General features: G+C 35.7%; 1 protein-coding gene across 4 annotated transcripts in view; it reads left to right on the forward strand.

The window, feature by feature from the left end:
• The window catches only part of SPAG17 (sperm associated antigen 17), a 219,701-nt gene that overhangs the window by 121,443 nt on the left and 83,290 nt on the right, over positions 1 to 14,968 (forward strand). For all 4 annotated transcript variants that reach the window (XM_072769595.1, XM_072769594.1, XM_072769598.1 and 1 more), the window contains 4 exons: positions 3,625 to 3,864; positions 5,089 to 5,200; positions 7,127 to 7,285; positions 8,655 to 8,768. In XM_072769595.1, coding sequence (XP_072625696.1) covers positions 3,625 to 3,864; positions 5,089 to 5,200; positions 7,127 to 7,285; positions 8,655 to 8,768 — 625 coding nt within the window. The remainder of the gene's footprint in view (positions 1 to 3,624; positions 3,865 to 5,088; positions 5,201 to 7,126; positions 7,286 to 8,654; positions 8,769 to 14,968) is intronic.

Consider the following 14,968-nt stretch of genomic DNA (forward strand, 5'->3'; position numbering starts at 1 on the left):
TTCTAGAATAATACAAGGAGTTATTAATATTATTTAAAATCTGCTTCTCCTCTCCCAACTTCTAAGTTTTATCTTGATTTTTCTTGTTCCAACAAATTAAACATTATTATTGTCAGGGCTTTACATAGTCAATGTTATTTAGCTTTAGCCTCACATTATTTGTTTTGTCATGCATTTCTTCTCACATTTTATATTTTGAGAGTGTTTCCTTTAAAACTTCTTGTTAGTAAGGGTTTGTTGTTATTAAACCTCAGTTTTTACTTAGCCAAGAAATGGCTTTATTTTACCCTTATTCTCTAAACATAGTGTTCATTTATAAAATAATCAGTTGATTTTTTTTTTATATATCTTCTTACTTCTCTCAAGGTATTGATCCCATTCCTAGTTGACATGGTAGTTATTAATAAGTTGTTGACCTAATTTGTCACTTCTTTATAGACAGTTTACCTTTTCTCTCCAGCTGCTTTGAAAACACAAAGTGGTGTGCTAGCAAATGTTTAGGAATAGCTCTCTAGGAAAAAAAAATATCATCTATCTATATAAGTTTATTCTTAATTTTACAGATAATGTTGTAGGTAGAGCACCCAACTTACAAACAATAAAACATATACAACTTTTTGTTGCAAATTCCATTTAGCCAGTTGATCCTCATAAAATGCTTTCACTGATTTTTAGTAAGCCCTTGTATCCTTAGCCAACCTATGATATAATCAACAAACAACTGCCATTCCAATATGAATGTTGATTGGTGTTTTCATTGACATGAACAAGTATGACAAAAATGGACAAGGGAATAGGTCTCATTCACCAGCAACATGAGCAACTTCTTTGCTGAATCAGATCATTTTTAAATACTAGAATATTTCCTCAATTTTCTGTACTAGTTATAATGTAACAGCTCCAAACATGACACTTTTAAATTTCATCTGCATTATTAACATTTTCTCTGTCACTTTCATAAGTTTAGATAACCAACTGTTCGTTGGTCCCTGATTTGTAGCATTTGCTGATAAGTGTAGTGTAAATACTGTCATCAAGGTTGTATTTAGGCTCTCAATATGACATCACTGAATACAGAATGAGAAGCAATATATAGTAGCACACCACTATATTGTATTTCTATGATATATACCGTTGATATAAATAATCTCAAGAGCATAGATAATAGGGACATGTAATAAAATAATTAAGAAGATGCTAAGTTATGGGGCACCTGGGTGGCTCAGTGGTTGAGCATCTGCCTTTGGCTCAGGCCATGATCCCAGGGTCCTGGGATCAAGTCCTGCTTGGGGCTTCTAGTGGGGAACCTGCTTCTCTGTCTGCCCATGTTTCCACCTCTCTCTGTGCCTCTCATGAATAAATAAATAAAATCTTTAAAACAAACAAAAAAAGAAGATGCTAAATTTTGAGTATTTGATATCTTTGTTTTTAATATTTTATTTGTGCATTTATATAATTTAATTTCAAATAATGGTTGTGGTTAACAATCAGCTGATAAAATTCTGGAAAATTTAACAGTAAATTCTTTCAAGTCAACATGGGCTAGGTCTAGCACTCCACCGTTTTTGTTTTTGTTTTTTAATTTAAATTCAATTTAATTAACGTATACTGTATTATAGTTTCAGAGGTAGAATTCAGTGTTCATCAGTTGCATACAACACCCAATGCTCATTACTTTCAAATGCCCTCCTTAATGCTTATCATCCATTTACCCCATCCTTCCATCCACCTCCCCTCCTGCAGCCCTCAGTTTGTTCTCTGTAGTTAAGAGTCTTTTATGGTTTGCCTCCCTCTCTCATTTCATCTTATTTTTTATTTTATTTTTCCTTTCCTTCCCCTATGTTCATCAGTTTTCTTTCTTAAATTCCACATATGAGTGAAATCATATAGTATTTGTCTTTCTTTGACTGAGTTATTTTGAAATCAGCACATCACTGTTACTTCTTGCTTTTAACTCATTGACTTTACCAGATGTTAGGATCCATGTCTTTCATCAACTTTGGAAATGGCTTGGCAATTATCTATTCAAATACTGCCTTTTCTGGGGCATCTGGGTGGCTCAGTTGGTTAAGCACCTGCCTTTGGCTCAGCTCATGATCCCAGGGCTCCCTGCTCAGTGGGGAGCCTGCTTCTCCCTCTCCCTCTGCCTGCTGTTCTCCTTGCTTGTGTTCTCTCTCTCTCTGTGTCAAATAAATAAATAAAATCTTTTTTAAAAAATGCTGCCTTTTCTAAAGTTTTATACCATTTCCAAGAGAGCTTTCAAATTCATCTTATTTATTTGTTTTCTTTAAATTCAATTAATTAGCATATAGTGCATTGTTAGTTTCAGAGGTAGAATTTAGTGATTCATCATATGCATATAACACCCAGTGCCCATTACTTCAGGTGCTCTCCATGATGCCCATCACCCAATTACACCATCCTTCCACCCACCTCCCCTCCAGCAACCCTCAGTTTGTTTCCTATAGTTAAGAGTCTCTTATGGTTTGTCTCCCTCTCAGATTTCATCTTTTTTTTCCCTCCTTTCCCCTATTCACCTTCTTATTTTTGATACTTTCTTGTTTCCTATTTATACTTTGGTTACTTCTTTCTCTTTGGGCAAATTAAAGATTAAGCAGATTAAAATACTTATTTTATATCCTCTATTTGATAATTCCAATATCTCCAGTCTTTGCAGAGATGTCTTCATAGTATGTGTCCTCTTCAGATTCTTGCTTTTGGCTTACTTCCTCATGTCTTGTGATTTTAATTTGTGAACTTATATCCACCCATGATGTTTTTAGAATACATTTTTAAGGTGATGTCTATTTGGCCACAAATATATGTTAATATAGGCTTGTGGTTAGTTCTCAGGGGAGACTCCCCCTACCCCTCCTCACCTTTAACACAATGCTAAGGAAGCAAGCTAGCATTCATGGTTTTCCTCTATAAGGAAAGATATTTTTTAGTTCACCCAACAAAGGTGTCATTTTTAAAAATACCTTCTCTATTCAGAGGTCTCTGATCTGATCTCTCAGGTTATTGCTCTAGTCCCTGCAACCCATCAAAACTCCAGTTCTAGGCTGTCAAGAATGGGCAGATAGCCCTCGGAAACTTCTGTCCTCAGGGCTCATGTTTCTTACTGGATTAGTGCTTTCTTGTATCTTTTAATTTGTTGCCAGCTTTGTTACACATTATAATTTTACCTATCATTTTTGAAATACTTTTTGCCAGGAATGTTTCTTTGAACATCTGATCCACCATATTGCTGATTAACCATGTTCAGGACCTAAATTGGGGATTGGACTCATGTAGAAAAGAATAGGAAGCAATTAAGAGAGACCAGCTAAGAGGCTAATGTAATAGTTCAGATAAAGATGAGACCTGAATTAAGGAGAATTGCAACAGAAGGTGAAAGAGGAAGCTGAGTAAAGAAATCTCTAAAAAGCTTTTTGGCAGGGTGTGGTACACAGAAGTTGGGTGAGAGAAGAGAATCAAAGGTAACTCCAAGGTTTCTAGCTCAGTATCTTAAATTGTCAAAGATACTACTTTCAGAAAGCATGTGAAATATTCTCCAAGATGAACCTGAAAGGGATCTAATTTGTTTCAAAATCCTGTTATTTTTTTTTTTTAATGTGTTTACAGGCATGGAAAGAAGAACAAGATCGATTAGCAGAAGAAGAGCGCTTACGGGAAGAAAAAAAAGCAGAAAAGAAAAGTAAGGAAGCTAGTAAAAAGAAAGGAAAGGAAAAGGTAGAGAAAGAAGACAGTAGGGCTTTGAAGAAAAAATCGTTTTTCAAGGAGAAATCTAAAGAAGAACAAATGAGGATTCCAGAAGTAACAGAGGAACCTCTCCTGGAACCAGAACCTGAGATTGTTTATCCGGTAAAATCTGTGTTCTAAAAAGCTTCCTTACTAGTTGTTTTGGGAGAAACAAGCTTCTGCAGAAACACAAGGTTCCCAATCTTCACTGACATGTCAGAAGGCCTTGGAATTTCTTCTAGCATAGATGATTCAGACCCATACTCCACCCTCCAATACCTAGGACCTTCTTTGTAGCCAGTCACCAAGATAGTAATACCCTCAGGCCAGTTTTTCTTGAGTGCCATGAAACTAGGTTACTAAGGGCCAGAAAGTGGAGATTTGACACAAAAGCATTCATTTAGGTTAATGTAAATAAGCAACTGTGAAAGGTCAAAGTGAACACAAAGTTTGGCTCTATTTGTCTCAGATGACAGGTCTTGCAGAGTAGGCATCCACGTATTTTTCTTGTGGGATTTGGTAAAACCTTCCCTTTGCCGGCCTGTCCCTCAAGCAGTCTTATGAGGAGAACCTAATGGGAAAGAGATGGACAGAAATGTAACAGCCTATGTCCATTGTAGCTGCTATGCTAAGTTCATTCTTGAGTGTTAGCATGCATCACAATTACTTGGAGCTCTATTTGCAACACTTAAAAAAAATCTTTACCATATTAAGTGTCAAGAAAAAAAGTATAAAGTGTCAATATTCCTCAATATATCAGTTCACTTTACACAGAAAATTAACAGCCAATGAAAGAGATATTGATGTCTTCTCCCACTGCTTTTCAATAATACAGTGATTTGATTTGCACTAGCTGTAAGGGTGAACAGATTTTAAAATCATGGACCTCCTTTAATTTTGCCCTTGTAACGTCACAGAAGATGCTAAAGATAATATGGACAATGTACTCTGAGTCTACAAAGTGACAGACATTCATTTGGCAGAAATTAAGCTTATAGCAACTTTAATTGGCTCACATTGGTGAATTTATTTTTGTCAATTACAGTTCCACATTCAAAACATTTGGGGAATATAAAAAATAGTGAAAGGGTATAAAGGGGAAAGGAGGAAAAATGAGTGGGAAATATCAGGGAGGGAGACAGAACATGAGAGACTCCTAACTCTGGGAAGTGAACTAGGGGTGGTGGAAGGGGAGGTGGGCGGGGGGGTGGGGGTGACTGGGTGACAGGCACTGAGGTGGGCACTTGACGGGATGAGCACTGGGTGTTATTCTATATGTTGGCAAATTGAACACCAATAAAAATAAATTTATAAAAACAAAACAAAACATGATGTTTTCCCTTCTAGTTTCATGGATACAATATGGGAGATATACCCATCCAAATCTCAGGAACAAATTCTTATCTGTATCCTTCAGATGGAGGGCAGATTGAAGTTGAGAAGACAACATTTGAAAAAGGTACATTTTAAAACCAGCTGGTCAACAGCTTGGAAGATACTAACCCATTTCAGATCATCTTGGGGCCTTGTACCCTTGGGGGTGATAAGGGAGAATGGTAATGTGCCCACTATGGTTCATTATGTGCCATATTTAGCATTTTCAGACCTCACATTCTTCTGTTACAATTGACTGCAGGGCACAGGCCAGCTGAGAGGTTAGCTGGGACACACTGTTATGAACATTCCCGTTCTAAAAATCTTAAAATATTTTTATACAATTGGGAAATATTATAGTAGTCACTACAATGAGCAAATAGTTAACTAGCAATATTAATTACAACACATAGTGTTACTCAGAAACCAAGCACATACTGTGAGTGTAGAGCAAATTTCTGGTTGGGGCTCTAGAGCACAGAGCATAGGGGTCTGCTGTTGAGGTCCGGTTATTTCAGCTACAGAGAAGTTGCCTCTGGATTCAGAAGTCTTTGAGTGGGAGAGGAGTCTAACGGATGCACTAAGGAGGACCCAGTCTGGAAATAACCTCTAAAGAAAATGCACAGTTCTTCCCAACAAGCAGATCTGGGCTCTAGGGAACCTATCAGGGACATCTTGCAGGGCTGATCTTTCCACTGTGTACCTTTTTAAAGATCTCTCAGGTGGATTCGAAAACCTGAGCTTTATTTGATACCTTATTTTCTCTGAGAGCTGTGCAGAGGTCAATGTGGAGGGAATTTGAGCAGGACCCTGTTTAATGTCCACAAAGTTATGCCCCCTGGCAAGGGGCAACACGGGCTTCTCTTACCCCCACACTCTGCCTGACACCAGTCTTACCCCTTCTCACTCCCTATCATTCTCCCCTCCTTGCCTCCCTCTCTCTATCCCTCTCTCCTTCTTTCTTTCTAGTCATTTAATATCTATCAATTGAACAAGGAAGTCATTGCAAAAGTTAGATGCTGTTACCTATGTGAAATCATGGCTCAATTGGAAGCATCATTAGGTAGTCACTGCCATATTGAACAAAATATCACACCAACAATTTTTAGAATAAAAAGGCCTGAATGTTATTCAAATTATTTAAACAAAGGTTAGTGGTGCAACTTACATTAAATGTCACACCATTTTATTATATACTGTTGTTTATTTAAAACATGACAGGGATTGCTATTAATATATAGGTATATATATTTATTTACATTATCATATGTTTTAATATTTGATATTTTGAATATCGTCCTTGGGCACAGGGTACAATTAGTAGTAATTAAAAATGGAACTCAGAATCACATAACTGAGAAAACTACTGGACTTCAGTTTTATAATGCTGTGCCCTATTTTTCATAACCATTCCTTGCTCTTTTGAGATTTGTTTATGCATATGTTTGTCAGTTTCAGGTAGGTCACAGTAAATACAGTATTTTCATCTTAATCCTATCAATTTTGACAGAAGATAGCTCAATCAAGGTTGAAAAGAATAAGCTGGATAAAAAAAAGAAGAAAAAAGCTGAGAAAGGAAACAAAAAAATGAATCAGAACACTAGAAGAGGGAATGTGCCTTTCAAAAAAATCTTATTTGTTGGTACTAACAATAACAACTACTATAGTTAATGTTGATGTGATTCTTTATAAGCTGTAAATCCCTTTCACATCTACTAACTAATGGGATTAATCATCAAGTTGAGTATAGGTGTACATTAGCCTCAGCCAATGTATTTCCTCTTCTATAATTTGATTAGAAAATCTGCAAACATATTCCTGAAAACATGCCATTTATTTCTGGGATTCCACTGTCACTTTATTCCTTTAGGCATCTTTTTGTAAATCAATGATGTTGGTAGGTGTTTCCATTCCCTGACTTATATTCTGTGCCGCATTATTTAGATGTCTTGTCAAGGACCTGAATGGAGTGTCACCATCAGCCCATCCTCTATCCTATGATTTTCCCCAGGGCCAACTTTTATCAAAGTGACAGTGAAAAAGGACAAGCACACTTTTATAATTCATTTGAAAGACCCTAAGAAAATTGTGAAAAAGGAAAAAAAAGAAGAGGATTATTCTTCAGAAGATGTGAAAGAAGAAAGAGAGGAAGAGCAGAATCTTGAAACAGGTAAGCAGCTGCATCTCTGTGTCAGTGGAGGTTAATACTTCATCAATGCGTCAGACCCATCCCTCTGACAGCAACACACATGCGTCTCTTGCACTAAGCATATGTAATTTTTCCAGAAGGTAGGGGAAGTGTTTTGCCATTCTACTTATATACATTTTCCCTAAGGTAACGTGTACCTCCACTGCATACACAGCACATGTATGGTGGGCTGTCTACTTTGATTTGCCCCTCTGGAGGCCCAGCTTTTGATTCCAGTTGTCATACAGAGTTTATGTAGCTGGCTACCTTTGTGTAGCAACATTGAGTTTGCAATGTGCATTCTGGCCTGAATTTTCTTTTACACAATGTGTACCAAGTGCTGTCTCTAGGACTCAGGGCCTCATTAATTGATTTCTACTCAAGTTTTAGCTTTTCTCCAATATTCACTACAAATGCTGAGGTTTCCTTCTGTGCTCAATCACTTAGTCCTTCCCATGGTATCAAATTTCTTAGGCTGTAAAGACAAGAGAAAAATCCTACATTTGGTCTTGATAGTCTCTACTTGCTACTTGCAGGTAGATGTCCATTGATTATACACCATGAAACTAACTGATAACACTACTTAACATCTCCAGGAAACATCCCCTGAGGAAACTAAATGCTTCCTGTCCAATGTGACATGGGTTATACCAGCAAAAGGAGAAGAGTCAGTTAATACTATGTTTTAAACTCAAATTAGTTATAAGACATATAACTAAATCTTACTAATAAATTAATTCAGTTATGGTTAGTATTTTCCAAACTTAAGAACACAATGTTTGACAAGTTTGAACGTACCCAAGAACTTAAAACAGAAATTTTTAAATTACTTTTCTTTGTTCTGCTTGATATAAGAATATTTGTTTTTTTATAAAAAATCAGGAATATAAGAATATTAAATATGATTACATTTGCCCCTAATTCTACCACCAGTAACCGTATTGTATATTGTATATTTCTTACTTTATCACCATGAACATTTTCCTATTCATTAAATATTCTTTGAAAAAAACCTTTTTTTAAAAAAAGATTTTATTTATGTATTCCTGAGAGACACAGAGAGAGAGAGACAGAGACATAGGCAGAGGTGATCCTCTCCTCAAGGGGAGCCTGATGCAGGACTCGATCCCAGGACCCCAGAATCACGACCTGAGCCAACCACTGAGCCACCCAGGTGCCCCCAAAACAAACTTTTCTAATGATTTCATAATAATTCATTGGTATATGCATATATCAATAATTTAATTAATTGTACCTATGTTTTTATTTACATGGTTTCTACTTTGCACTGTTTTGCTTACAATTCTTTTTAATAAAATAGAAATGTCCTTGATTTGAATTTGTCTTTTAGAAGTATCAGATACAGAGGATAAAGTTGTCAGCAAGTTTGGATCTTTTTCTGCCACCTTAGAAAATGGGATCTGCCTCTCAATAAGTTACTATGGACCAAGTGGAATGGCACCAGGTAAAATAAGCATGACAGCAAAGACAAGTGTCTCGTGACCAAGGGCATCTGCTCATTCTCAATCTGCTCTTGTTGATAAACATGTTTTGACTTAATGCCCCTCTTTTCCTGAAAGGTGGGAATATATGTGTAAGTGTGTACATGTATGTGTGTGTTTATATGTATGTACATATATAATCTTTCATACATAGAAAATAACAGTGCTTTGACATTTGAAACAGAATTTGTCATATATATAATTATACATGTAATCACATATACATAAAAATTGTATATGTATATTTCCATTATCCTTGTTAACTAACCCAGGAAAATAAGTCTGTTAGTTGGTGCCCCCCAAAAAAACATGATTTCTCAAGAAATTCTATTGGTTTTCCACATATTTGTATGAATCCTGTGACTTCTCAGTGTGCTTCAAAATTTAACAGTCTTAAAGGAGCCATTCATTGGACATCTTGAAGGATTTCTTTACCCCACATTTAATGAACAAATTCTCTAACTGAAAGCTATTTCCTTACAAATCACAAAATAATATATCATTTAACCAAGAGCCAATTAGGAAATTTCTTGGGTTCCCATGCATTTTACAGAGATCTAAGCACACAGATTAAAAAAAAAAAAAAAGCTTTACAAAATCAAAAGATAATCCCTGTGTTATATAGCCTTAAAACTATGTATAGATTATGGTGATCCAACTGTCTGCCTTACTATGTACCTCCTTTTCTGGAGAAACAATATTCCACTGGATCATCATTATAATCATTTTCTACCTTGTACAAAATATTGTAGTACTCTAGTGAGTTAGAGAGTCTATTAAATTTGTTAGTATTTTTGCTTTATTGGGGATTTTGTCTTTTAATTTTATATTTGGGTTGTTTCCAAGCCAGCACTTGAAGTCATTCTGTGCCTAACAAATTATGTATTAAATCCATTATCACACACAGTCACTAAGAAATTCTATCCCTTCTGACCACAGTTTATCATGATTTCATATTAAAATATTTACATTCTACTTTCTATCAACTATATTGCTGCTGTTTCCTCAGTGATTTCCTTATTCTTGATTTAATCCTTAAGTTATTATGCAATTATTACATTTAAAACAGATGTTCCTAATCTCACATTTATGAATCCTGCATTTGAAAATGTTTATAGTGTGAAAAAAATAGAAAGGCATTCCAATGCTCATGGATTAGAAGAACCACTGTTGTTAAAATGTCTATACTACCTAATGCAATCTACACTTTTAATGAAATCCCTATCAAAATACTATCTGCATTTTTCACACAGCTAGCACAAACAATCCTAAAATATGCATAGAACACAAAAGGCCCCAAATAGCCAAAACAATCTTAAAAAAAAAAAAAAAAAGCAAAGCTGGGGGCATCACAATTCCAGACTTCAAGTTATATTACCAAGCTGTAGGCATCAAAATAGTATGGTACTGGCACAAAAATAGACATATATCATCAATGAAACAAGATAGAAAACCCAGAAATTGACCCACAACTATTCTTAGACAAAGCAGGAAAGACTATCCAATGGGGAAAAGACAGTCTTCCAACAAATGTTGCTGAGAAAATGGACAGCAACATGCAGAAGAATGAAACTCAATCACTTCCTTATACCATACACAAAAATAAATTCAAAATGGGAAATGTTTAAATGTGAAACAGAAAACTATCAAAATCCTGGAGAACACAGGCAGCAACATCTTCAACCTCAGCCACAGCAACTTCTTACTAGACATGTCTCCAGAGGCAAGGGAAACAAAAGCAAAAGTGAACTATTGGGACTCCTTCTGCACAGCAAAGGAAACAATCAACAAAACTAAAAAGCAACCTTTGGAATGAGAGAACATATTTGCAAATGACATATCTGATAAAGGGTTGGTATCCAAAATCTATAAAGAACTTATGAAACTCAACACCCCAAAAACAAATAATCCAGGTAAGAAATGGGCAGACGATATGAACAGACATTTTTCCAAAGAAAACATCCAGATGGCAAACAGACACATGAAAGGATGTTCAACATCACACGTCATTGGGGAAAAACGAGTCAAAACTACAATAAGATGTCACCTCACACCTGTCAGAATGGCTGAAATTAACAACACAGAAAACAACAGATGTTGGCAAGGATGCAGAGATAGAGGAACCCTCTTACAGTGCTGGTGGGAATGCAAACTGGTACAGCCACTGTGGAAAACAGTATGGAGATTCCTCAAAAAGCTAAAAATAGAACTACCCTGATCAAGCAATTGTACTATCAGGTATTTACCCAAAGAATACAAAACTACTAATTCGGAGAGATATACACAACCCTATGCTTATTGCATCATTATTTACAATAGCTAAATTATGGAAGCAGCTTAAGCATCTATCAATAAATGAATGGATAAAGAAGATGTGCTATGTATATTTATGTATATATATTTGATATATACTTATTTTTGATATATATGTTATATATATTTGTAATACATATTTGTTTTAAATGGAATAATTGCATAATATAAAACATAAAAAGAATGAAGTCTCGCCATTTGCAACAACATGGATAGAGCTAAAGAGTATAATGCCAAGTGAAATAAATTAGTTGAAATATCATATGATTTCACTCATATGTGGAACCTAAGAAACAAAACAAAAGATCATATGGCACTAAAGAGAGAGAGGAAGAGAGAGAGGAAAACCAAGAAACAGACTCTTAACTATGGAGAACAAACTGTTACCAGAGAGGAGGTGGGTGGGAGAATGAATTAAATTCGTGATGGGAATTGAGGAGGGCATTTGCTGTGATGAGTACCGGGTGTTGTATGCAAGTGTTGAATCACTAAGTTGTATACCTGAAACTAATATTACACTGTATGTTAACTAGAATTTAAATAAAAACTTGAAAAAAAAACTTCAAAAAAACCACAAATGGTGTTGGGAAAATGACAGCAACATACAAAAGAAAGAAACTGGACCATTTCCTTATACAATATACAGAAATAGATTCAAAATGGATTGAAGACCTAAATGTGAGGCCTGAAACCCTAAGAATCTGAGAGGAGAACACAGGCAGTACCTTCTTTGCTACACACAGGTGTAGCAACTTTTTTCTACATATGTCTCCTGAGGCAAGGAAAACAAAAGCAAAAAAATTAAACTATTGGGACTTCACCAAAATAAAAAACTTCTGCACAGCAAAGGAAACAGTCAACAAAACTAAAATGAAATAGGAGACGATATTTGCAAATGACATACCTGATAAGTATATGAAGAACTTACAAAAGTCAACACTCCAAAACAAATAATCCAATTTAAAATGGTGGAAGACATGAACAGACATTTCTCTGAAGAACACATACAGATGGTCAACAGGCATGTGAAAAGATGCTTATTATCACTTTCCATCAGGTAAATGCAAACCAAAACTATAATGACATATCACTTCATACCTGTCAGAATAGCTAAAATCAACAACACAAGAAACAACAGGTGTTGGCGAGGATGTGGAAAAAAAAGAAACACTCATAAACTGTTGGTGGGAATGCAGACTGGCACAGCCACTGTGGAAAACAGTATGGAGGTTCTTCAAAAAGTTAAAATAGAGCTACCTTATGATCCAGCAATCACACTACTAGGTATTTACCCAAAAGATACAAAAATACAAATTCAAAGGGATACATGCACTTCTATGTTTACAGCAGCATTATTTACAATAGCCAAGATATGGAAGCAGCCCAAGTATCCTTCAATTGATGAATGCATAAAGAAGATCTGGTATATATAAACAGTGAAATATTATTCAGCCATAAAATGAATGAAACAACATGGATGGAACTAGAAAGTATAATGCTAAGTGAAATAAGCCAGAGAAAGACAAATACAATATAATTTCATTTGTATGTGGAATTTGAGAAAGACAACAAATGAGCAAAGGGAGAACGAGGGGAAAGGACAAATCAAGAAACAAACTTTTTTTAAGAAATAGACTCTTAACTATGGAGAAACAAACTTTTTTTTTTTTAAAAGAACTATACTCTTAACTATAGAGTACACACTGATGGTTACTAGATGGGAGGGAGTAAGGGGATGAGTTAAGCAGGTGATGGGGATTAAGTAGTGCACCTGTCATGATGAGCACAGGATGATGTATGGAACTGTTGAATTACTATATTGTATACCTGAAGCTAATATAACAGTGTATGTTAACTAACTGGAATTAAAATAAAACTCTAAAAAAGAAAATGTTTATGGTGTGAATAAAAAAGTAATGTTTTACTTCTTCTATATTATAAAAATATAATTTTTAAAAGATGCACATAATAGTACTATTTAAGAACTTGAGATTCTCTCTCTCCTGCTCCCTCTCCCCCTCCATTCTTTCCTCTCTCTCTCCCTCTTTCTCTCTCAAATAAATAAATAAATAAATATTTTTTAAAAATTCATTGTCTAATGGGAAAGAAAACATAAATAGAGAAATAATTGTAAAAGTGCTAGAAATTACATATAAACAGAGTACTGGGGACAGTTAGAAAGTACTTCAGAAAGTATAACATCTGAAATGGGACTTTAGAGATGAATGGTAACTATCCAGACAAAGTAACAAGGAAAGGTAATTCTAGACAGTAAGAACCATTTGTGTATAAACATACAATTGTGTAAAAGCATGGTGCCTACACAGAAAGGTGAAAAGTTGAATATGGCTGGACTGGTGGAATGTCAGCAGTGTATGCCCAGAAGATCAATGAGTATCAGAGGTGTTTAAGTAAGGGATGGGAGGTGACATGATTGGATTTCATATTAGGAATATAATTTCAGTGATAGTTTGGAAAGTACACTGAAATGATGGTATTGGAGGTCTCATGCCAGTTTGGAAACTGCTGCAGAAAATCAGGTAAGAGAGCAATGAGAATATGAGGTAAGATAGGAATAGATAGGAGGGGTATTTCATTCAAGAGAAATATCTGATGGCTTGGTGACTGGTTGGATTTATGAGATCAGTCCAAAAGAGAAAATGCAAATAATCTCACTAACTTGGAAAATGAGATGCTTGATTGTTAATTAAATGAGATCAAGTACATAGGAGAGTTTCCTTTCCTAGGAGAGGAGAGACTTACTGAGTTTGAAATGGTTCCAGTTCCTCAAGGCGGGGGGGGGGGGTGTCTAAAGGCAATTGGATATATGAATCTGATGCTGGGAAGAAAGGTCATGCCTTGAGATGTAAATTTTGGAGCCATCAGTGTGTAGATGCCAGTTGGAGCCCCAGTAGTGAGTGAGATACTCAGATCTACTATGTATAATAAAGGTACTCAGTCCTGGCTGTGTAGCACAATCATGTGTGATTTTTCACAAATATAAATGCCTGTGCCTCATCCCTAGAGTCTGATTCAATGGGTCAAGATGGGGGCCTGAGTTTTTTAAAAAAATTCAATGAGTAATTATGAACAGCCAGAGTTGAGAACTTCTGTTGTGTAAGCACAAGGGAAAAAGCCCTGGAACCTAATGACATTTAAGGATTCACAGAAGAGGAAGAAGCAGTAAAGGAGACAGAAAAAAATTGCCCAGAGAAGAAAGGGGAGATCCAGGTAGAGTATTATTCTGGAACCCAGAGGCGAATAGAATTCAAGATGCAAGTGACGCTCAGATGATTCTGACATAATTTCTTTAGAGATCAGCTCGCTTTTGAGAATTCTGACACTCCTTTTAGATCCAGAATAAAATCAGTCTTCTACAACTTCTAAAACTTCTTTTTGTCATCTCAACTAGAAAAACCTATTTCTTTTCTGAATTTCCTTATTTGTATCCCTTATTATTTTCCTATTTGATGTATCCTGGTATTAAAGCTATTTGAGTATAAATCTTATTTAGACTATTTTGGCTTCATAAGGTCTTTTATATATTCTTTTGTCATTATTACCCACTGCTTCAAATATTTTGCTTGTAAGAAACTCTCAATAGAGGCACCTGGGTGGCTCAATTGGTTAAGCGGCTGCCTTCAGCTCAGGTCATGATCTCCTGGTCCCTGGGGTCAGGCCCTGCATGGAGCTTCTGCTCAGCAGGGAGTCTGCTTCTCTCTCTCCCTCAGCTTCTCCCCCAGCTTGTGTTCTCTCACTCGCTCGCGCTCTCTCTCTCAAATAAATAAAATCTTTTTAAAAAAAGGAACATCTCAGTAAATATTTCTCAAATAGATAATTGTTGCCCTGT

Source organism: Canis lupus, chromosome 12 (assembly GCF_048164855.1).
Source record: "Canis lupus baileyi chromosome 12, mCanLup2.hap1, whole genome shotgun sequence".
In the NCBI taxonomy this organism is placed as follows: Eukaryota; Metazoa; Chordata; class Mammalia; order Carnivora; family Canidae; genus Canis; species Canis lupus.